The sequence below is a fragment of the Pan troglodytes genome, chromosome 4 (assembly GCF_028858775.2).
Source record: "Pan troglodytes isolate AG18354 chromosome 4, NHGRI_mPanTro3-v2.0_pri, whole genome shotgun sequence".
NCBI classification, from domain to species: Eukaryota; Metazoa; Chordata; class Mammalia; order Primates; family Hominidae; genus Pan; species Pan troglodytes.
The window spans coordinates 110,722,749-110,747,194 of NC_072402.2; the positions used below are offsets into that span (position 1 = coordinate 110,722,749).

At 38.2% G+C, this 24,446-nt stretch overlaps 2 protein-coding genes across 10 annotated transcripts in view; one reads left to right on the forward strand and one right to left on the reverse strand.

Moving 5' to 3' along the window:
* DCP2 (decapping mRNA 2) overlaps window positions 1-15,548 on the forward strand; it is a 44,274-nt gene extending 28,726 nt beyond the window's left edge. For 2 of the 5 annotated variants that reach the window (XM_016953631.4, XM_016953634.4), the window contains 3 exons: window positions 2,488-2,592; window positions 5,297-5,348; window positions 7,872-15,548. In XM_016953631.4, coding sequence (XP_016809120.1) covers window positions 2,488-2,592; window positions 5,297-5,348; window positions 7,872-8,035 — 321 coding nt within the window. In that variant the 3' untranslated portion in view covers window positions 8,036-15,548. The remainder of the gene's footprint in view (window positions 1-2,487; window positions 2,593-5,296; window positions 5,349-7,871) is intronic. The other 3 variants (XM_063810575.1, XM_016953633.4, XM_063810576.1) reach the window with 3 other exon arrangements.
* Window positions 15,549-19,844: 4,296 nt separating this feature from the next.
* MCC (MCC regulator of WNT signaling pathway) overlaps window positions 19,845-24,446 on the reverse strand; it is a 463,570-nt gene continuing 458,968 nt past the window's right edge. For all 5 annotated transcript variants that reach the window (XM_009449469.4, XM_063810572.1, XM_063810574.1 and 2 more), the window contains 2 exons: window positions 23,532-23,654; window positions 19,845-22,080 (listed from right to left, as the gene is read on the reverse strand). In XM_009449469.4, coding sequence (XP_009447744.3) covers window positions 21,900-22,080; window positions 23,532-23,654 — 304 coding nt within the window. In that variant the 3' untranslated portion in view covers window positions 19,845-21,899. The remainder of the gene's footprint in view (window positions 22,081-23,531; window positions 23,655-24,446) is intronic.

Sequence of the window (24,446 nt, forward strand, 5' to 3'; positions counted from 1 at the left end):
CATTGTTAATAATTAGTGGTATCTCCACAGTGAGATATCACTTCTTACCCATTAGGATGGCTATAATAAAAAACAAAAAAACAGAAAACAAGTATTGGTGAGGATGTGGAGAAACTGGAGACCTTGTGCATTGCTGATGGGAGTGTAAAATGGTGCAACCGCTGTGGAAAAGAGTTTGGCAATTTCTCAAACAGTTAAACAGAGTTACCACGTGACTCAGCAATTCCATTCCTAGGTAATATCCAAAAGAATTGAAAGCAGGAACTTAAACAGATAACTTGTGTACCAATGTTCATAGCAGCATTATTCACAATAGCCAAAAGGTGGAAACAACTCATATGCCTGTCAACAGATGAATGGATAAACAATGTGGTGTATACACATAATGGAATATCATTCAGCTTTAAAGGAATGAAATTAAGAAATGAAATTCTGCCCAGGCATGGGGGCTCATACCTGTAATCCCATCTCTGAGGCAGGCGGATTATTTGAGCCCAGTAGTTGGAGACCCACCTGGGCAGCATGTCTCTACTACTAAAAATATAAAAAATGAGCCAGGCATGGTGGTGCACACCTGTAGTTCCAGCTGCTCAGGAGGCTGAGGTGGGAAAATCACCTGAGCCTGGGAAGTCAAGGCTGTGGTGGCGCCATTGCACTCCAGCCTGGGCAACGGGAGTGGGACCCTATCTCCAAAAAAAAAAAAAAATTTCGAAGCATGCTACAATATGGGTGAACCTCAAGGACATTATGCTAAGTGAAATAAGCCAGACACAAGAGGATAAATATCGTATTAATGTTATTCCATTCCTAAATAGGCAAATTCATAGAGACACAAAGTAGAGATTACCAAGGCTAGAGGGAGGGGAGAATAGGGAGTTACTGTTTATTGGTTGCAAAGTTTTTGTTTGGGATGATAAAAGTTGGGGAAGTGGGTAGTGCTGACTATACTAAATGCCACTGAATTATACATTCACAAGTGGTTGATGTGGTAAATTGTATGTATTTTGTACCACAATTAAAAAACATGCTGGGAAGAGTGGAATGAAACTAAATTAAAAGTGCGTAGTAACATGAGTCGTTCAAAGCCATACTTCCTTCACATCACTTACTTAGGTTATTGTTTTCCAGCTATTTTAGCAACTGGTTATTTTTCCCTATAGGTTGGAATGTAAATTAACATTCTTATTTTATATATATATATTTTAGAAGTTCCTCCTATTTATTCTATTTTAGCCAGTCCTCAAATAGCTATCTTTTCAATATCTCAAACAACAAATTAATGTTTAAAATGTTCGTTTTAATTTAAACTTAATAATTTTTTGGTAGGAAAATTATCTTAAAGCAATTTAATAGCAAGATTCAAACTATTGCATGTCTAAGTTTAGGAATAATGGCCCACATTTTAAAACATAAATCTTAGCCGGGAACGTTGGCTCACACCTGTAATTCTAGCTCTTCGGGAGGCCAAGGTGGGTGGATCACTTGAGGTCAGGAGTTTGAAACCAGCTTGGCCAACAGGGTGAAAACCTTCACCGTCCCTATTAAAAATACAAAAATTAGCCGGGCATGGTGGCATGTGCTTGTAATCCCAGCTGCTTGGGAGGCTGAGGCAGGAGAATCGCTTGAACTTGGGAGGTGGATGTTGCAGAGAGCCAAGCACTGCGCTCCGGCCTGGGCAACAAAGTGAGACTCCATTTTAAAAAAAATAATAGTAATCTTTGTTATTTTGTAAAAATATAGTAAAAACTTTGTAAAAATTAATACTGCTTATTAATAATTTAAAGCAGATTTCTAGGGTAACAATTGATTACTACATCTACCCATTTTCTGCTTTAAGAACTGTAGCCAATGTCCCTCGGCATTCCTTTACAGAGAGGTTCCATTTATGCATTAGAAACGAGATCTATAAGCAGACATGGGATAAGGCAAGAGGTGTGGAAAGATTTCTTTCTTTTTTTTTTTTTTGAAAAAGAGAGTGTCTCCCTCTGTTGCCCAGGCTGTAGTGCAGTCGTGCCATCTTGGCTGACTGCAACCTCCACCTCCTGGGTTCGGGTGATTCTTCTGCCTCTGCCTCCTGAGTAGCTGGGACTATAGGCGTGTGCCACTACACCCGGATAAGTTTTTGTATTTTTAGTAGAGACGGGGTTTTGCTGTGTTAGCCAGGATGGTCTCATCTCGACCTCGTGATCCGCCTGCCTCAGCCTCCCAAAATGCTGGGATTACAGGCATGAGCCACTGCGCCTGGTGGAGGTGTGGAAAGATTTCTAGGGGCAAGTGTATTTGCTATTTCATACCTTTAGAGAACTCTTGCTTTGGGAAGCACTGACTTCTATAAGAAAATACATTGATAGGGTGATTAATGAAAATTTGGGTAGGAGAAGCTTTGCTAAAAACTTGATTCAACCAGCTAAACATATTCATGGAGTATTTTTTTGTGCTATTATATTATACTATAGATTCATATTATATTTCTTTTTGGGAAAACAGAATCAAAGTATGAGGGGAAATGGCAGAAAACAGTATCAAGATTCACCTAATCAAAAGAAAAGAACAAATGGGCTTCAGCCAGCAAAGCAGCAGAATTCTTTGATGGTAAGAGTTATAGCTGTCACACTAAGTAGGCAGTTCATCCTCTGAAGAGTGAAACAAGGGCATTGCCAAAGCACAGGAATGTTACTTGTTTTGTTCTTATTTTAATTGATATACTAGTAGGATTTTTGTGTAGCTGAATTGTGCACTATTCACACTAAAAATCTCTGGCTGCTCTTAATTACAAATGTATAATGTTGATGCAATTGTACATCTAATTTTTTATGTGGCTGTTTATTTTAATATCAATGTGTACTCAAACCTGTTCTCTAGAGCAATTATTTGGCTATTGCTCCATGTTTTTCTAAATATTATTTCAGTGAGGGTAAAAGTTTGGGGGGATTTAACTATTTTTTTCTTCAAGTTGATAGAGTTTAGAAAATAAAAAAAACACAGCCAGTGCTATTGTCATTAGATTTTGCTTGATGACAACTGAATAAAGCAATTTTCTTTCATTCTTTTGTTTAGTCAGTCCAAAAGTTAATTCATAACTAACAGTCTCCTGTGTTATCTTTTCTGTAAGTTCTGATATTTGTATATTAGGTTTTCTTATTGTAGCTTCACCTGTTTTTCATTTATTGGTGAGTAATAATAGTAATTTCAAATTTTTAGCAAAAATATTTTACCTGAATTCCCTGGGTATTTACTTAATTTGGGTTCTAATGACTCATTTGACTACTTTACCTTTATTATTTCTCTTCTGTCTGATAAAAGTGACAAGAACAGAGAAGACAATCTTAGTAGATGATTAAAAGGCTTTTAATAAAATTCAACAGCTGTTTTTAACAAAAACTAGACAGATAACTTTTTTTTTTTTTTTTTGAGATTGAGTCTCACTCTGTCACCAAGCTGGATTGCAGTGGCACGATCTCGGCTCACTGCAACCTCCACCTCCCGGGTTCAAGTGATTCCCCTGTCTCAGCCTCCTGAGTAGCTGGGACTAGAGGTGTGCGCCACCACCCCTGGCTAATTTTTTTTTGTATTTTAGTACAGACAGGGTTTCACCATGTTGGCCAGGATGGTCTCGATCTCCAGACCTCGTGATCCACCTGCCTCTGCCTCCCAAAGTGCTGGGATTACAGGCGTGAGCCACCGCTCCCGGCCAACAGATAACTTATTGATAATATTGTACAAGTGTTAATTGTCCTCAAATTAATGTGTACATTTAATATGATACCAATAAAATTCTTTGTAGATTTTTTGGGAGAACTTCACAAAATACTCTCAAATTTGTCTAGAAGAACTTTGAATAGATTTTTAAAAGTTGTTTAAGACGAAAGTTAATGACAGAGAGCAAGTATATGAGCAGTTTTTAAGAGAAGAAATAAAAGGGACTGATAAACATATAACATTGTTAAACTGTATATGTGGTCAAAGAATGTAAATTGAAATGAGATACATTTCTCCAATCAGATTGGCAAAGATGAAAAGAAGTAACCCAGTTGTATATTGAGTGTATTGGTAACACATAAGAATTACTAATTGGTACAACCTTCTAGAGAGGACTTCGCTGTATCAAAACCCTACAAAAGTGTTCACCTTTTCCCTAGAAGAGGAATCTAAAGAATGTTCACCCCCTTTATGATGAAAACGTGGAAAACAAATATTGAAGAAGATGATATTACATACAGTATCGTAGATCTGTGCAGTGGGTTACCATGAAGTTGCTAAAAATGACAATGTACATTTATTGAAAAAGGAATTTCTTAACAATATATTCTATTTTTAAAGACTATCAGACACTAGTACGTATGATAAAATTCCATTTTAAGTTTGCAATTTTATGAAAAGATGTTAACACACATCTTCATAGGAAATCAGCTAGAAAAATATAATACTAATTAGCTCTGGGTTGAGAAATGTAATGAATAATCTTTTTTTCCTTTTTTTTTTTTTTTTTGAGACAGGGTCTCGCTCTGTCGTCTAGAGTACAATGGCACGTACATTGTTTACTGTAGCCTTGAACTTCTGGGCTCAAGCCATTTTCTTGCCTCAGCTCTTTTTTTTTTTTTAGACAGGGTTTTGCTCTGTCACCCAGGCTGAAATGTGGTGGTGCGATCTTGGCTCACTGCAACCTCCACCTCCTTGGTTCAAGCAGTCCTCCCATCTCAGCCTCCAGAGTAGCTGGGACTATAGGTGCGTGGCACCACACCCTACTAATTCTTGTATTTTTTTTTTTTTTTTTTTGGTAGAAATAGGTCTCACCATGTTACCCAGACTGGTCTTGAACTGCTGGGCTCAAGTGATCCTCATGCTTTGGCTTCCCAAAGTGCTGGGATTACAGCTGTGAGCCACTGTCCCTGGCCACCTCAGCTAAATTAATTAGCCCTGGCTGATTTTTATGTTTTAGAAATAAAGTATGTTGGGAGGTGATTTTGCTGGTCTCAGACTCTTGGCCTCAAGTGATCCGTTTGCTTCAGCCTCTCAAAGTGCTAGGATTACAGGCGTGAGCCACCACACCTAGCCAATACTTGTCTATTTTTTTGATGTCTTTATAATGTGTATGTATGTAATCAAGAACTAAAAAAAATTTTAGGTGTGAAAAGTAAATACAAAATACAAAAATACTGGTGAGAGAATGGGATGATGATTATATTCCTGGTTCAGTTTTTCTTCCTGAGAAATTTGATAATACATCTTTTGATTTTTAATAAGTGAAATAACTGGTGACTGTGTTGTGTGTGTGTGTGTGTGTTTTTTTAAATAGAAGTGTGAAAAGAAACTTCATCCACGGAAACTTCAGGATAATTTTGAAACAGGCAAGTCATTTCCTATCTTTTTATAATCTCTGCCTTGTGGGATTTGGTTTGGTTTACCTAACTTTGATTTTAGTGGGAGTATGTGATCTGTGATAGTTAAGCAGGAAGAGTTGCATATGTTCTGTAGAAAGAGTTCATGTATGTAGAGTTCTCTAAGAAACTGGCTGAAACAAATTCATTTAGATAAAATTACTTGCCTTCAGACTGTGCCGTTTCTTTTATGAATGTTAAGCCTTAGTGCTATGCGTGAATATTTTAAATACGTAAATAATTGCATAAGGATTTGGGGAGAGTAGAAAGAATCCAGTATTGTAAAGGCTAGGAAACCTCACTCTCAGATCTATATAAGGGGTGCACTGACTTTAGAAGGGGAACATTTTTGGGAGGTAATCACTGTGGTTCTTCCCATACACACGTTAGTAAATTTGTATGCCTTTTTTCCAATTAAAAGGAACATTTTTCCCTCTTTTGGAGGCAGTGTTCAACTTTTTAAGGTGATACTAAGTATGAGTTTTATTAAAGATACTTGCAATTTCTCCTTCCTCGGTTATGAAAACTAGGTGTGTTGTCTGATTTGGAAAGTAATCCTGGTGAATGTAGAAAGCTCTTTGTTAAATACTGATTTAGTAGATGATACTTGGAAGTGCAGTAGACTTTTTTCTTAGGTGCTATTTTGAATTGTATGAAATTTCCTGTGCAGTAGATACTCATTTATTCACCATCTAAATTTAAGGCTTTCATATAGAAAAGCCTAAGAAATGAAAAGCATTATCATATTCTTTTTCTGTAATACTGTCTGTGATTTAAGCAAGATAATGCTATTTTGAAAGAGATGCCTTAACCCTATTATGGAAAGTTACTGTTAACTATGAAGAAAGGAACTATCATTAGAATTTAGTTTGATACAGTCCCACTTGTTTATTTTTGTTTTTGTTACCTGTGCTTTTGCAGTCATATCCAAAAAAAAAATCATTGTGAAGATCGGCATCAGAGAGCTTTTTTCCCTGTTTTCTTCTAGGAATGCTACAGTTTCGGGTCTTACATTTAAGTCTTTCATCCATTTCAGTCTTTCATCCATTTCAAGTTCATTTTTATGTCTGGTATATGATAAGGATCCAGTTCTTTTCCATGTGGATATCCAGTTTTCCCAGCACCATTTATTGAAGGGTCTATTATTTCTCCTCATTAGAGTTAGTATAGAAAAGTTATGGGGGTATAAGTCCTCTTAATAGGATTTTTTTCTGGCCACCTTGGGTGGTGGGGACATGTTAGGTGGATAGTGAAATCTAGTTAACATATATTCAGAAATTAGTTATTTCACAGAATCTTTTAAAAGCCGTATATTCAGGGACATTAAAAAAGGTACACCATGCCAGCCTGGGCAACATAGCAAGACTCTTGTCTCTACAAAAATTAAAAATGAGCCAGGTGTGGTGGCACATACCTGTAGTCCCAGCTACTTAAGAGGCTGAGGCAAAAAGGTCACTTGCGCCCAGGAGGTTGAGGCTGAAGTGAGCTGTGATTATCACTGTATTCCAGTTTGGGCAACAGAATGAGACCATCTCGAAAAAAGGGGCAGCATACTATAACTTGGTATATCGATCTTGGGCATTATATGGATATATAAAATTTTGAGTTGTCTTGAGAAGTATAAAAGGATTCATGTCCTGGGAAGCCTCATCCTCATTTCAGACTTTCTTTCTACCCCAGCTTCTTGATGTCTATTCCAAACCTACTTTCTGGTCAAGTCCCTGATCTGTTTAAAAGGAGGGGGGAAAAATCCCAGATAAATTGGAGTTTTGTTGTACTATGATTTGGAAAATTTGGATTTTTCTTTTTTTTCTTATTTTTTTCTTTTGTTTTTTGAGACAGAGTGTTGCTGTGTCACCCAGACTGGAGTGCAACAGCACGATCTCAGCTCACTGCAGCCTCCGCCTCCTGGGTACAAGTCATTCTCCTGCCTCAGCCTTCTGAGTAGCTGGGATTACAGGCGTGTGCCACCATGCCTGGCTAATTTTTGTATTTTTAGTAGAGACGGGGTTTCACCATCTTGGCCAGGCTGGTCTCGAACTCCTGACCTTGTGATCTGCCCTCCTTGGCCTCCCAAAGTGCTGGGATTACAGGTGTGAGCCACCATGCCTGGCCAGATTTTTCTTTATGGTGATAAATTCTGGAAATCTTGGTAAACCCCAGCTTTATTTTTCTGTAACAGAATGCACATAAAATAGGTAAAGCACATACAGGAGGTAAAGTTACTCTCATTTTGAAAGCAAAGGAATGTCAAGGGTCATAATGGCTGAGATTAAGATTTTGAATATGTGGAAATAATAATAGATTGAAAATGCAGTTGACCACCAGTTTATGGAAAGGAAAATACATATTTTGGTGGTTCTGTTTAGGGTTAGAGTCTGGGAAGATAAATATATACTCAAAACTAATTGTTTTGTAACAAAAGGCAAAGGGCAGTATTTGATTTCTTACTAAGGTTACTGAGCTTATTTATTTTGTTTTTTCTTTAAACAGATGCTGTATATGACTTGCCTAGCTCCAATGAAGACCAGTTGCTAGAACATGCCGAGGGACAGCCCGTGGCATGTAATGGACATTGCAAGTTCCCCTTTTCATCCAGAGCCTTTTTGAGTTTCAAGTTTGACCATAATGCTATAATGAAAATCTTGGACCTTTGATAGCAGCACATGTATTGTAAATGTCCCAGGATCAGAGACCTGTTGAATTTGAGTGGGTGTCTCCTCAAGCCTTACCTTTCTCAGGTGTTTTAAAGAAATGCAGGGAGGCAATGTTTCTGAAGACATTTTCTGTTTATAAGAGAGTAGAAAGAAACACGAGTTTGCACTGTAAATGCAGTTATAACCTTTTATACAGATTTACCTTTTCAGTGTTTAGTACAAGTTTAAGTTGCTTTCTTTGAGGGCATTTATTCTGTGTGACTGTGGGTTTTATTTTGTATTCTGGTTAAGAAAATAATGTATTGAGTTACTGTCAAGTAGCCAAGTTAATGGGAATGCTCCATCTACCTGTTACAGTGATTGCAATAATAGTATATTGGAATTTTTCAAAGAAACTTAAAGTAATGCCCAATTATTAAATGAACACAAGAGCTGAGATGTCACATTCGTCAGGATTACAGGTGATCTATTTTGGTGGCATTTTGTACTTCTCTCTGCTTCTAACCACTGAGGCTCTCTAATCTTCCTCTGGAGTTTTAGTGAAGGGATTTATTGAGCAGCTTCTGGAATATAATGTGCATGTCCAAAATGAACTCAGCGCTTCAAAAGGACAAAGTCTGTAGCCTGGAGGGGCTTGAGTGGATGGGAGCTGATGCTGTGATTTTGAGCTGTGGTTACATGCAGTCAGTAAACCTGTGAGACTGCTGGAGGAAATGTAGCAGACAGCATGGAGGCTGGGACCCAGCAGCTACTTTGGGTCATGTCTTTACTGTCCTGCCTCCAACCCTTTAGTCTCGTAGACTTTTGTTCTTGTGGAAATTTCTTCTATATTCCAGTTGTGTAAATATGTATGGAAAACTGATATTACTAGGTTTTACGTTGCATCTCCAGTATTGATCTTTGGAAACTGATGTTATATTAGGTTCCAATTCGCAATAGTAGCAGAGACTGACATGCTTTTATTGACCTGCTAAGCCCCTGGATGATGGAGCGAGAAGGGAAGGGGTATGCAGTTTACCCAAGTCCAAATAAAGCATTTCACTAGGTTACACGTTATGTATATGTGTTACATAACAGTAACATACATAACTCACTCCTAGGAATGTATTTTGCTTCAGGATTTTTAAATTCAAATAAGGATGGCAGTGCCCATTTTAAGGAGGATTTCAGCTATAACTGAGGACAATCACCAGGGCGTTAAGGGGGCTTTAGTGTTTTGGCTGCATCTGACCTCATTGAAGGAATTTCTTGGGAGTCGGGGGTGTTTGAGTATATGTGTGTGTGTGTATCTATCATGTGGGTTTTAAAAATCCTTTTTTACAGTGGTATCCACAAAATACTTCTCTGCTTATAAATGTTATTGTAGAAATCTTTATTCTGTGTAGGTAGCCTATTTAATTGGGTTCCACTGAACCTCATGGGACTTTTAAAAGAAGGGCTATTTAAGGAATTCACTTGGTAGTACTTTGCTTTAGCTTTTAAATGGCTTGATTTTAAAGGAGAAATTCTATTTATTAATGAAAGTGTCACCCTTTTGGTGCTAAGCAGGAGAATTCACAAAGCTGTGTGTATAGAATTATGATATTCAGAATCCTGCATCTTTTAATGTGACAAATTTTTGAATCCTGTGACTTTTGCTTTTTAATGCATTATATAATTGTGTTTGGAAGCTTTTACTGTTCTTTTCAGAAATACGGCTGCTTTGCTTGGGTCTCTTCGAGCCATATTTATAGTTGGTCCCAGCATTCCAGACTTCTGGTAAATTGTTAAAGGAGTGAAAATGTAGTTTGCCTGGCAGATGAATAATTTTCACTCATTTATTGTCTTCTGGAAACCATTTAACTTTTACTGTTTTTTATTTTTTTGGTATGTGTTTTTTTTTTTTTTTTTCTTTTTAAGTTCATACTTTGGCCAGTCTTCCTGGTGCCTGTAGAGTTGGATTTTTCAGCTCTCAATACTGAAGCAAAAGAGATTAGAGTTAGTTACCAGAAGTATGGCCTCTAATGGTGTTGAGCCTTTTCAAGAACCAACAAATTATCTTTGTGATTACAGTAGTTTAACTATGGTTAAATGTTATTGCTGTTGCGCTGCTTTATTTAATGCACTGTGGAACAAAATATAAGGGTACTGTTGGGGTGTGATTATGATAACTTCAGGCTTTTAGCTCTCCTCAAAGTTTGAGGTTAAAAAAATGTTAAAAGATGTGAGTTAAAGTTTATGTGTGTGATGTGACTTAACTATGCAGAAAATATTTAAGTTGAATGTACTTGTTTTAGGTACATCTACTATACTTATTCTCTCAAACCTGGGTAATAGTTTCTCAGTGTTCAGGTTACCTTGAGAAAGGCCATGCTTAGCGAACTGGATTTCTCCTTTGAGAAATTTTAGTATGGTTTGAGGAAATCAAGTGATAAAGGAGTATGCTGAATATGCAATAATTTACTTCTACTGAGTGCTGCATTTTAAGATGCTAGATGAGAAGAGTAGTTGGTTTTGCTTCATTATGTTTTATGTCTTTGAGAGAGATACAGGTCTTGGAATTCACTTTTTAAATGTTATGTTCCAACCTTATATGTTCCAAGGTGCAGTGCACTGTGAATCTTTTATTTTTAAAAAAATTTGTAGGTGCTTTTATGTATAACTTAAATGATTTATAAGATGCTAAATGAATTGTTTTTGTACCTAACCATTGTAATCCAAAAGATAAGGGTGTGGTTTACATGCTTTTCAAAAATTTTTGTTAAGAAGTAGCAAATGAATGGTTTAGGATTTCAAATAGTGATACCCTCCTGAGACATGAGCATTTGGAGAGGACTGAGAACCTAATAGAACTCATATAGTGTGAGTGAAATTTGATTAAAGATGTTGGAAAATGAAGTTGGATTTTTGTATTCATGTATAAAGGAAAGTCTCCCAGTGCTGTCAAAGGAATTGTGGTTACTACTTGCTGTTCTGAGCTTTGAATATCCTTATTTTTCTATTAAATATCAATTAGTAAGTATAGCTAATGAAGACATATAATGAAAGTAATTTTATGCTGTAAGATTGAATTGGTACTTTTCCTTTTGAAGGCTTTAGTAATTTGTATGTAATGTCAAATAAAAGGAATTCAAATCTGAGTAAATAACAGCCTCCTACTATAGGAATTAGATTCTTCTATAAAAGTCACCATATTGTGTCCTATAGAAAAGTTAAGGTCTGAGTGCATGTGTGCATTAAAAACATTTCACTACCTATTCTCTCATGGACTTCTCATCCTTTCTTTTTTCATCTCCAACAGTTAAATGGTAAGGAGAGCAAAGTTAATTATAAAAATTAGACATTTTGCCAAGTTAGTTTTCTTAGCACAATACCCTCTTGGCTTTTTTTTTTTTTTTTTTTTTTTTTTTTTTTTTTTTTTTGAGATGGAGTTTCACTCTTGTTGCCCAGGCTGGAGTGCAATGGTGCAATTTCGGCTCACTGCAACCTACGCCTCCCGGGTTCAAGTGATTCTCCTGCCTCAGCCTCCCAAGTAGCTGGGATTACAGGCATGCGCCACCACGCCCTGCTAATTCTGTCTTTTTAGTAGAGACGGGGTTTCTCCATGTTGGTCAGGGTGGTCTCTCTTGGCTTTTTATCTTTATTTTTGTACCAGTGGAACTTCCTGCTCCCTGAGACTTGTTTTGATTGACATCTTTTGTGTTTCTATATTTTCCGAGGCAGTATTTTCTTTGTATGTTAATCATAGTTATAGTAAAGTCAGACTCATTAACTTTTCTTCCTAGTAATTTTGACTTGGATTATTTTCTAGCCTGGGGGATGGGGTTCATATGTGTTGTTGTAACTTTAGATTACTAAACAAAACAAACTATTTTTTTGTTTGACGGTATCCTTTACATACCTGTCTGTAGGTAAGCAAGTGTTAGTAAAAACAATTTTGTCAAACAGTACTCCTGACAGCTTGGTAAAGTCTAGGTAGAGTTTCTGATTTTGTATTATGTCCTAAGACTTTAAAGTGCATTTGTCTAGTTGCCTAAAGTTCTAAAAATGAGATTATGATGGGCTTTCTCAGCATCTTTTTGCTTCCTAGAATTGAGTTGCTCTTGAAGTCTGTACTCCTGTGTCAGAAAGATGGCAGATTGCAAATGGGCAGTACAGGCTTTGCCCCATGCTTTCAAAGTAGGATTCTGGATTGCAGTTTCAAAAAAATATGATAGATTATTGTTATAGAATCAAAGTGTCCTGAAGGGAGAAGAATAGCTATAGTTGCTGGGCAAAGAGTATAAGAAAGAAACTTTAGAGTATTTATCAATACTTGAGTGCTTTATTATGTTCCAGGCTAGAAATGTGATCATTGCATGGCCTAAGTGTAGTCATTCATATATATATGAATATCTATATCTATATCTATAAATATATATGTATCGCCATTATCGAGTGTTTTCTAGCCCTGGATAAAGTTAATTTTTTTGAAGTATGATTGCCAAGCAATCCAGTGAATCTAAAGTAATTTTTCTCACTTTAAAGACCAGTGATGAGGAGTCTGGTCCTTCCTGTACTGATACTGTAGAACTCCAGTCAAACTTGAGTGCACCGCTTTCTTACAGGAAGACAACTCAGAACACACAGCCATAATCTGCTTTGGTGTCAGTCACATCACAGTGGTTATACATTTGTCCTGAATGGTGATTCATTCCTTTCCATCTAACTTCCTTGTGACAAATAGCATTTACTATTGAAATAGTCTTAAAATAGGGAAAAGAGTGAAAGTTACTCTTATGCATGGGAGTGGGCTTAAAGGGTTGACTTCCACCAGCTGAGTACAAACAAGTGTAAAGAAAAACTATGATAAAGTATGGAGGTCTTGAGAATTGTTCATAATGAAATCTTTAATCTGGGTTATCAGAGTAATGAAATCACCAATAAAAACATTCCATTTATCTTGGATCTTCTGTGGTTAGCAGAGGAGTATGGTCTAGCTATGTTAGCAGCTTGAAGGCACAACCTAAAAGGAATGAGCTTTCACAAGGTGCTTACGTTAGCTGGGTAGTATTGGTCAAAGGTACTCCGAAGAGTGAATGCAGAAATCAGTTGGCTGTGTTTGTAATCTTGTCCCACATGGACCCTAACCTTTAGTAGACTTCAGTCTTTTAGTCCAGTAGAAGACAATGGCCCTGAATATGTGTTTTCTGCTTTTTGGTGGAAGGTTTCCTGCAGGTGGTTGGGTGGTTTTTGGGTTATTGGCTACTGTTCGTTCAGTGCCATTTGAAGACCTGTTGTTTCTTAATCCTTTTTCTTGGTGTGACTGGCCAGGAAAAAGTCCATTGAGTCCTTTTTTTCTCCCTGGTGTCTTACCCCTTCTGTAGAATAATCCATCTTTTAAAATTTGTTTTACATCTCTATAGCAAACCTGCCACAGACTTGCAAGCAGTGATTTTATCTTTCCTTCCTGAGAAGGTGATCTCACTTTTGATGTTTGGGTCACCTGTGGACACCTGTGCTCTTTTGAGTCTCAAGGCTTATAGCTTTCACATTGGCTTGGGAACAACAGACTTGTGTGTGGTTCTAGAGTGAAATGGGCAGTGTTCTGCTGGACCTCAGTCTTTGAGAGGTCTTAGGCAACATCCTTAGTATAGTGGAATTTCTGAGGTCAAATTTAACATTTTAATGTATTCTCCTTTTAGTTCATTGAATCTGAGGTTCTAAATCTGTAGCTTCATTTTGAGCACAAGTCTGCATTGTCATTTTTTAAGAGATGGGCAGGCATATGCTTTTGTGATACTTAGGAAAAGACTATGGATGGCAGCAAATGAAAGTAAAGGTTCTCAACTGTGAATGAAATTTAGAAAGATAATTCTTCGGCAGTTGGTTGATTAGATGGGTTAGTGCTTTTGGAACATATAACAGTAGACTTGTATTCTTTATGCACTATACATATGATATGCACTGACAGAAAACACAGAAGACATACTGCTAAGAGTTTCTTTGTGCATTTCGCTACTGTTCTAGGGGACTGCTGTCTCTTTGGTTCCTTTTAGGTTTGTGTTAGGATGTTGCACAAGTAATCATTTAATGTTAAATGCAAGTGTCCAAAGAAATGAGTCTTAAAGTTCTTTGGTCATATTTCACTTTAGAGTTAGGACAGGAGACAGCTAACCTGACTTCCATTTTATAAATATTAGAAACTTTTTCTTCAGTAACAAAAACAGGGAAGGACAATAAAACCATGAACTATTTTGCTTTATGTCTGTTTTTAAAAAATAATTGTTTTGAAGTTTGCTTATTAGCTTAATACCTTATAGTACTTTTTAAAAATCATCCTTGGTAATTATTGACTTATCCTAGATCCATGTACAATTCAGACTTTTATCTGTTAGCTTTAATAAAAATTTAAAACAATCTCATTTCAGAATAAAATATACGGAATTCCAGTTCATGTATTAGCATTTTTAAGTGAAGTTCTCTTAATAAGATTGCCTTTTGTCTAACCAAAATAGGGCATACAGATTAGTTTGGATGGGAAAGTGGTAAGACTTGACTTTTTAATACTGTGCCTATTTCCAAAACAAGACTTGATGTGGCTTTTTACATTATGCTTTAAAGATGTTAATGGAGGATACATAGTCTTAAAACAATTTGGGAGTAAGTTTTAGTCGGAAAAAGGTGAAGATATTTATGCTGAGTTATGTTAAGCAAATTATTTTGAGACCTTTTGCTGGTAGACAAAAACTGAGGAAATGTTTCACTAAATATATTATGGTCAATGAGAAAACCGGACTTTAGAGTAAATGTGATAACCAAGTAGATTTGTGAACTTTATTTCTTTAGTAATTATTTTTATCTTATGTGAAATGATTCAACCTTTAATTTTTGCCTAGATTATAGCAGTGTTTTATTTTACCTTATAGGGCATTTTAATGCTTGGAGAAAGACTATAAGTGAATCTACTTCAAGGGATTCTGTTCATGGTAGTATACAGTTCTTGGTGCTCTTTTGGAAATTGTCAAACATTTACTGATAGCAGAAAAGGAACCCCAAAACACCTGTAGTGTTCACCTTGTTATAAGAACAGAAACATTTAGAACAGGTTTCATTTTGTTTCTAGATTTATGTTGTTGTAGTTGAACAGCACCTGTTTTTTTCCCTCAGTGTTAATGAAAGGATAAAGACTACCTGTATTGTTTGGTATGACTATCAAAGGATTTCCGGTGATTCATGTTTGCGAATTGGAGTTTAAATGTTTGCAGGATTACTGTACTTCCAAAGACCCACTAGAATGTCAGCTGTACTCTGTACCCTCCACTGAGAAAATGAACAAAATCCTATGTCTTAACAGTTATGCTCTAACTTTTTGAAAGCTTTTTGATGTAAATAATAGGTTAGAAACTAAAAGCCTTTTAATCTTACAAAATACAATTTGAATGATGGAAGGTTGTTCAGATACTGGCTTTCTGTAAAAACATCATTGTGTTAGATTGTTTGTAATGTACTATCAATAAAATTGGCTGCTTGGGCGGTTTTAGTTACCACCTTAGCCTGGTTTTCTGCTACTGTTACTTATCATCGTAGGTTCTGAGTTGCTCATTGTGGTTGCTCTTTGGACCAATAAAAATGGCAAGTATGAGATGAACATGATAAAAGTATGTTTATATAACAGGAAGAAGCTGGGCGCGGTGCTCATACCTGTAATCCCAGCACTTTGGGAGGCTGAGTTGGGTGGATCACGAGGTCAGGAGTTCGAGACCAGCCTGACCAACATGGTGAAACTAAAAATACAAAAATTAGCCGGGCGTGGTGGTGCGTGTCTGTAGTCCCAGCTACTTGGGAGGCTGAGGCAGGAGAATCTCTTGACCCCGGGAGGCAGAGGTCGCAGTGAGCTGAGATCACACCACTGCACTCCAGCCTGGGTGAACAGAGCAAGACTCTGTCTGGAAAAAAACAAAAAACAACCAAAAAAAAAAAAAGAAAAAACCCCAGGAAGAAATATTGTGGAGAGTCTCTGCAAAAATGAAAATACCTCAAACAATTAAGTTTGTTGCTTTAAAGCAAGATTATAGTGTAGGGCTTGAGATGTGAATTCATTAGATATTTAAAATCCAGCAATTCTTAAGTTTGTGCTAGAATCAGGTTTTGCAATAGGAATACTTAACTTTGGATCTCAAGGGGGAAAGAAAGACATTCTTTTCCATTAGAGACCTCAGCTATATGATAGTAACTAACTTTTATTTTAAATTTTCAAAAGGAGAGTGACTAAGGTGTTATACTTACTGTCAAAGTTACTTTGCTTCCATAGTGAAAACTTGAGAACATTGTAATGTTTCCCTAACAGACGTGTTGCAAAGCTGCTTGCCATCTTGTTGTCCTATATGACTTCCTTGCATTTCCAGTCCTTGATTACATTCCGTTTTAATGATCTTTAAGAGGGGAAAAGACTCTCTTCAATAGATAACTTCCTATTTATGCCAAATTTTTAAAAGCCAACTAAAAATGGGCTATAAATGAGGGTTCTTTGGCCATTTTGATCTAATAATAAATAGTCTTACTTCTAGCCCCCCTGCTTTGACTAGGGCTCTTGATTTCATGTAAGCATCATGGATTTGATATTTGCCTGCATGTATATCACAGTTCTACAGAAGGATAGCCTTACCCTTTAAATAACACAGTTAAGGTACACTGTGGAATTAGAAATATTTATTCAGAATATAAGAATGTTTGTAAAATATTATAAATGTCTCTGTATAAATAAATGGAGTTTTTAAAAAACAATTCTATATCAAATAACGCAAAGTAGCTATTTTACAGCAGCTAAAACTAAAGGCATCTGGAAACATTTAAAGAATACAAGTGGAGAATCTAAAAAATTACAAGGTATAGTACAGTGTTAAGTAGCAATTTTAAAATGAGACTTTCAGTACAAACAGTAGAACAATACTGACAAATGCAAACTTAGTCACATGTGCTTTAACAACTGACAATACATTCAAGCAGGTTTTTCTAATTCAAGTGTATAGCACATATTCAAATAATAGGAAACAAATCTCATGCAAAGTAAATAAATCTTGATAAGATGTCTAAAAACTGATTAGAACTAGAAAAGAAGTGGACATATTTTATTATCTTTGCATTACGTTCAAACAAAAGCAGATTATCAGGGGCTCTTACTCACTTGCCATTCCTGACATGAGCACTATAAGTGAATACTATGAGTTCTACAAACAGAACATTTTTCCACATGAATTTGACTTGCAAAAAGTGCAAAAGGGAATGGTAGAGCCAGAATTACTAAGTACGGCATCAGTGTGAATGTGGGGGAAATTTGTATATAACTTGCTTTGTTCTGCTGAGCTGATATTTCACCTGATTAGCAGATGAATGACTGTGGAAAGATGAAGTACTAGTCAAGGATGTGGTTTTTCATAGCAGTTGCTATTTCCGGGACTGAATGATTTCTTCCTCTTGGTCCCATGCAAAATCTCACCCAGATGTAATGTGATAAACAGTTTACCCAGTGTAACCTTTAAGCAAAAATGTATGGTGATCTGCATGTGAAATTGTCTTTCTCTACACAGGTATTAGCAAAACAAGAATACATGAACAGCTGCTATCAACTTGTATACTTTTTTTCCACTTGTTTATATTTTAACTGCCACTGAGAGATCAGTGATGCTGTGGTGACAGCAGTCAGCATTATTTCTTAGAGAATACAAATGTATTAAGTTAGAGTAATTTCAGGTGTGTTAAACAGATACTTCTGAAGGCCACAAGTTTGGAGCTTACTTTAACCTGACCTACATAAACATAAGATTTGCAGGATGTGGATAAACTTTAAGAACTGGATAGTGAAGGCGTAATTTTTGTTCTGTAACCAGTTACGCCTCTTCTATAAACTCTGTAAGAGTGCTCAAAGGTGAATCAAACTTGTATCATTCCTTGTCAAATAGGCTGTTCCCACTGGATAAGAAAATTTGCTGTATGTTTTCCTGAAAAATTTTATAGTGTTCTACAAAGCCATCACCTTCTGCAGCAAAAAAATGTTACTTATGCTCCACCTCCCCAGCCCTCACTAAAAACTTTGGTAGCCCTATGGCAGTACCCTAATTAAGGTCAGTGCAGAAATCTCAACCATTAAAGAAGTCTCTTACTATTTTGGCTCTCAAAATACTCTAACTAGTAGCTCTGTTTGCTGAATCTAGAAGTAGGTGGAGCTGTAAATAGTTTAATACAATGATTGGGACATACTCCCAATTAAGAATTTGCAAATTGTTTAAAGCCTTATGGAGGAAAGGACACTTTCAGAAATGTTTATTTTTTTATAGTCATCTTGATATCACTTTAAAGCTTGATAATCCAAACTCTTGAGAGCTATTAAGGTTGACTGATAGACTTAAAAAGTGATTGCTGGATAATTCTCGTGGGCCATAGGAACACCTTCAGAAGGGAACAAGCAACTATGGAGGTTCTTTAATTCATGCCAGGGACACAGGCAGTCCAATCTTGATTGGGTAACTGCGGTGCACTTTTTTCTCATTTAAAATAATCTAATCTGTATCCAGTTAGGAACCAGAAGACTTTCAGATAGTTTCATGTTTTCCTTAGAGTGGTAACTTTCTTACTACTCCTTAACAGCTTTTAAGAAAAAGCCTATGGGCTCTAATTTGGACTTCCTTTTGGAGTAGAATGTCAAGGCTCTGACTTAGAAGAGGTCCCTCTAAAATATTGCTGCAGGCTCAGAGAAGACTTAGTGCATGCATCTGAAAGGAGAATTAAGCAATTTTAAAAGTTAAGTGCTAGTTAAACATAACATTTGTTTCAGGCAGCATGGATATTAACTTCAGAACGCTGACAAGCCAGCCGATGAGGATGATGAAAGTTTCAATAAGGAATCATACTGTTCCCCAGTCCATGACAGGTTTTGTAGCTGGTAAGCTCACACTGATGGCACTCCAACTATGGACAGAAGTCTCTTTTGCTTGTGATTTGCACAGTTGGTTTTGTTTGCCTCAGTCCAACAATGGGAAATATATTCCAAGGGAACTGTGAAATGGGTCCTTTTGCTCTGTGCCCATTTCTTCAAAAGCCAAAGACTGAATTCTGAACAGAGATGGTTACTGACTAAAAGGGGGTAACCACTGAGGAAACTAGGGAGAACAATTCAAAATACGAAATCTGAAGGTTTTTAACCTCATATAAATTGGAATCAGGATCATTGTTTACCCTCATTGGAGATGTTAGAGAAAAATTCAGGTAGAGCCAGGTTATTCACAAAGGAAAATTACTCAGGCACCTGCAAGCATTTAATTTAATCAATATAGTTCAGTAGCTCCCACAATTAGCATAATCAAGTGCCACCTAGTTCACCTTCAAGGATTGTGTCTTGGGGAGTATTTGAAAAATACAAGAAAAGGAAAAACTTTTATAGCTTTATTATACATATTTATAAAATTAACACTTTTGCCTGCAAAATAGTTTTTACCCAAATCACATTTTAAAGTACTAAACTCAAACTAAGGTCAGGTAGCATGAGTAAAACTGGGGCCCTTAACAGGAGCTGGAGCCGCCTCTGCCTGGGGGAATTAAAGGGCCAAGAAGGGGAGGTTCTCTGATTTTACCTGGAGCAGGAATGGAGACAGAAGTCAGTAGGCAGGATTTTATTCCTGCTTCAGCCACATGTTTCTGTGTCAGTGAAAATGAAAACTGCCCATTTGATGCCTGCTTAATCACAAAAGAGCCATGCACATCTCACTTTGGTCAGGGGAGGACGTTTCCCTAGGCAAGCTGGAAAAATAATAGTGAAAACTGTTTTTTTTTTTTTTTTTTTTTTGGGCATATGTTTTTCAGCCAAAACATTTTCCTCATGATAAAATGCAACTTTTTATGAAAAGTGAAAAATTCTAAAAAATCACAGCAATGGCCAGGCACATTGGCTCATGCCTGTAATCCCAGCACTTTGGGAGGCCGAGGTGGGTGGATCAGTGGTCAGGAGTTCGAGACCAGCCTGGCCAACATGGTGAAACCCTGTCTCTACTAAAAATACCAAAAATTAGCTGGGTATGGTGGCGGGCACCTGTAATTCCAGCTACTCAGGAGGCTGAGGCAGAAGAATCACTTGAACTCAGGAGGCAGAGGTTGCAGTGAGCCAAGATCACGCCACTGCACTTCAGCCTGGGTAACAAGAGCAAAACTCCATCTCAAAAAAAAATCACAGGAACTAACTTTGACCAAATGATTGACAGAAACCAGTGAACATTTTCATAGTGATCAAAGCACCCCAAAGCTGGTCCTTCTAGACTGATACCAGTTGATCTGTTGTTTCGTTTTGGAGATGGGCAGCCTCACTGCTGGCCTCTCAGTGGTTGCTTTTAGGATACAACTGTCTGCCCTCCGAATTGGTGGCTGGAGTATCCTCCAGCGAACAGAAGGCTGTGGAATTTGTATCATGCTCTGAAAATAGAGCTACCCGTAGCTCATGGACATAAAGACTCTATGCAGAAACCTCCTCAACTTTAATTTGTAGTCAGCTATGGCAATGGAACACATTTTTCATAGGGAACTTTGGATGGATTCTCTGGTGCTACAGAAAAAAACAGTAAATGGTCCTTCAAGTGTATCAGTGTAGAACTGAGAGAGAAGAGGTAAAACTGAAAAAGAATAAATTTGTTTTAAGATGGAAGACCTTCCTGAACTAATTCAGTTACTTTGGTACTGCCTAGCCCTGTGAGCATTTTGCTTGAAATTTAACCTTTTAAGCACCATATGCTAACCATCACCATGTATCTGGGGGCAAAAAAGAAGCCTTAACTACCATTCCCTCACTGTCCCCGTCATGACAACAGGAGCTAAGTCTTGAACTGGGGGTTACACAGCACTCTTAAGTAGGCGTGATAAGTTTTGCAAAATGTTCAATATCTCCTCAGTGTCTTGTCCTTAGGTACAGACAGGTCCAGAGCTACAAATGCACCCATGTGGAAGAGATTTGATTCAGCAGAACAGCAATTATGTAGTGCCCTGGGGCAGGAAGTGCTAATAATGTTTCTCAGCTCTTGAAGAAACCCCTGACAGAATTTTAGTTCCACTACAGGTATCAAAAAGATTCTCAGCTCTAAGTCTTGAATATTAATAAGTCTCCACTGAGAAGGAGAAATCCCAGAATCAAGAGAGCGCTCCCTTCCCAGCCCTGCCTCCAAAATGAAGGCTGAAGGAAGTTTTTATTCTCTCAATACAAAATTATTCAGGCACAGTCCTGGTGGTGGTCTGTTTGTAACTTTAGTGTATCTGGGACTGTAAGTAACACCTGTCTGCGCTCTTCCCATGACCTATAACTCCCAGAGATCACCTCTTATGGCCGCCTCTGTCTTAAAGTTGAGACCCAGGACTTGGAAACCAAAGCCTTGCTGTAGTAAACAAATCAGCAGTCCTTTTAAATGCTGGAGGCACACACAGGTCTGTTTTCCCATGAAGCAGGAGGAAAGAGGAGAAACGAGATCCTAGAAGATGAGCCCAGCATCTACCAAAAAGAGGATACAATGGAAAATCTTACAGAAACAAATGCCTGGGATCCCACTGATGCACAGCCGCCAGACCAGAAGAGGAGGGGGCGAGTGAGTGCTGAAAGCAGAAACGAGGCTCCGCTGAGCAGGCACAGAACATGTGTTTACACGCTGTTGTGGGCCCAGGAGGGAAGAGCGGGCACCTCTGGATACAGTCCACAGTGTCACCATGGCCAGTCACCCCAAGGGTTGAGTTGGGGCACTCCATTGTCCAAGTGCCGACCTACCTGCCAGCCTTCCCTTTCCTCCTCCTCCCAACAAGTACATGGGCCCTTCTGTCCTCAGTGGCCTGCTGCAGTTTACTTCCCATGGGCAGAACTCCGGTGCGTGAGTGCTGATTAAAGCGAAGTTTCATTGGTGTGTGGCCTGGAGTTCTCCTCTTCCAGCAGAGCTATTCTTTGCTTGAGCATCCTCACTTGGGTCTCATGTCTCTCCACCATGGCCATCATCTGCGACTCTAACTTCTTCAGTTTGTTTTGATGCTTTTTCTTTGCTTTCTCATAGGCAGCCACCAGGTTGCTAGGTGAGAATGAAGGGAAATTGGTATGAAGATTCATCCTAAGTAGCATCGTGACACACCGTCCTGTCCACTGGATAACCAGATCTAGTGAGCACTGCTCTGAAGAAAGATCACTCATCCTCTTCAGTAAGAATCTGAAATCTAGTGGTCAGAGGAGGGACAGCACCAGGATGTCAACACTCAAAGGCCAGTCACCTACTGGCTTAACCCTGATGAATCCAGCCAGATTGCTAGAGGCTGGTCACTCTCACATATTAGAAGGGGTTCTAAGAGTCAAACCAGCAATCCAAATTGGCCAAGTCCAAAATGGATAAATACAAATAGTGGGTCTATTTGTTGCTCCATGGTTGCTTGCAACATAGTCAAGTGTATCTTACAGGAGAGTATTCCTAAGGCACTGCAATCAAAGTGACCATACCTGGGATGAGAGCAGAGAGGTTGTTCTTGTTCCACCTTCCCTTTATGCTTTGGGCTGGTGGGACTCAGAATATTAAATTAGGCCATAAGCCAATGCTGCAAAGCCAAACATGGAATATACAGGCCTTTGAACTGTTCCCACCAGAGCCTGGTGGTGGGGTATACAGTGAGCCCAGGTAGGTCCATTCCATGTACAGTCATTACCCTTACAGCTGCAGTTCTCCCAGATAGTCTGAGGACTCACCCCAGGGATTTGTAAAACCTATTCAGGAGGTCTGTGAGGTCTTGAGCTTTTACTTCCAACTATACAGCTGGATGATGCCAGGTGTTCTCAATATACATCCACATAATGTTGACTGCAGAAGCAAATGTGAGAACCTAGCTGTCTTCTATTAAGCCAGACATTAAAGATTTGCAGAATTGTAAGACCAGCGCCACTTTTCTAATTATTTCTTGGAAAGTAGTTTTTCATAAAAATGCCATTTTTTTTTGTAAATGAAATAATAAAAACTTTAAAGAATTTATCTTGGTTTTAGTTCTAACATCAGAAGTATCAGTAAATACAACTTACAGGAACAAAAGCTCTCTGAGGTCCTCCGTTTTTTATAGAGAAGAGTCCTGAACCCAGTCTTAGAGCAGTATTTCCTGAAGTATTCCAGTGGATATTGTGTTGCTCAAATAAATTCCATGGCTAATTTTGTTTGGAAAATACTGGCTTAAACAGATTTTTTATTATATGACTTCTCAGAACCTTTAAGATACATAGTATCAGGAGGCATATACCACAGTATGCTACATTTGGCCAAAGGATGTTGTCACTGAGCATTTCTTAGTTTCCACAGAACATCTTGGGAGATGCCACTCTAAGGAAGACCAGGCTCTTAGAGAGCCAGGTAGGGACTCACCCACTTTCTACAGTTAGTTCTCAAGAGTTAGGGAAATGTCCTTCCCTGGTGCTGTGTCTACATGCGGGGTGTCAGTCCAAGTACCACAGGTGGAGGGCGGTGGGGGCTGGGTATAGGGAGATTTTTACCTGTTGGCCCGCTTTAGATCATTCACAAACTCTGCAGATTGCTGATGTCGGATTTCACTGCTCTTCGTGAGTCTCTCCAAGGCACTCACCAGCTCTTGAACTCTGGCCTTCAACTTCTTTTCTCTATATTAAAGGAGACAAAATAGGCCAGGAGTAGTTTGAGATGATGCTGGAGGTGCCCACTACCTGGGAAGTGGTGACAGAAAGAGGAAGGTTTAGCTTGCAAAGCCTAAAGGCAAGGGAGAGAAAAGATACTAAAGGGCCCAGCAGCGCTACTGTCACCTGAATGAATTCATTCTCAAATGCAGATTTAAGCCCATTTCTTCAATGACAGAGGCTTTTTAGAGATCTTATGTGTCAAAGAAACAAGACAGGAATTTCTGTTTCTAGTCTTCTAGCTAATCTAGAAGTTCCTTTCTACTATTGGCATACCAGATCCTCAGCAATGAGTGCAGCCTGACCACAAACCCCCATCTGTCTCCATCCCCTTCTTTTTCAAGTGTCCTAAGTATCTCCTGAACCACTCAGATTTAGCAACCTACCTTGAACAGGTCCCCACTCATTGAGACCAACATGATCCCACCTTGCCAAAAACCAAAAAATTGGTAGAGGGAGTAGATACGATACTCTCCTCATTGTAAGGGTCCTTTTTCCCATGAAATTACATTTGCACTTTTGACTACCTGCCCTCCACAGGCAAAGCAGCTTCAAGTTCTGTGGATCCTCTACTACTTTGGTAACCCAAGCTAATTAGAGTCAGTTCAGGGAGGTTTCCAGTATCCAGTCAGCTCATTGCCTTCCTCTAATTCCCACGAGACCCAGCAGGGAAACACTAATCAAAGCCTTCCCGGCTACTCTGACTCCCTTCCAAGATCCTTCTATCACATGCACAGTGTTACTCCACTTAGTAGCACA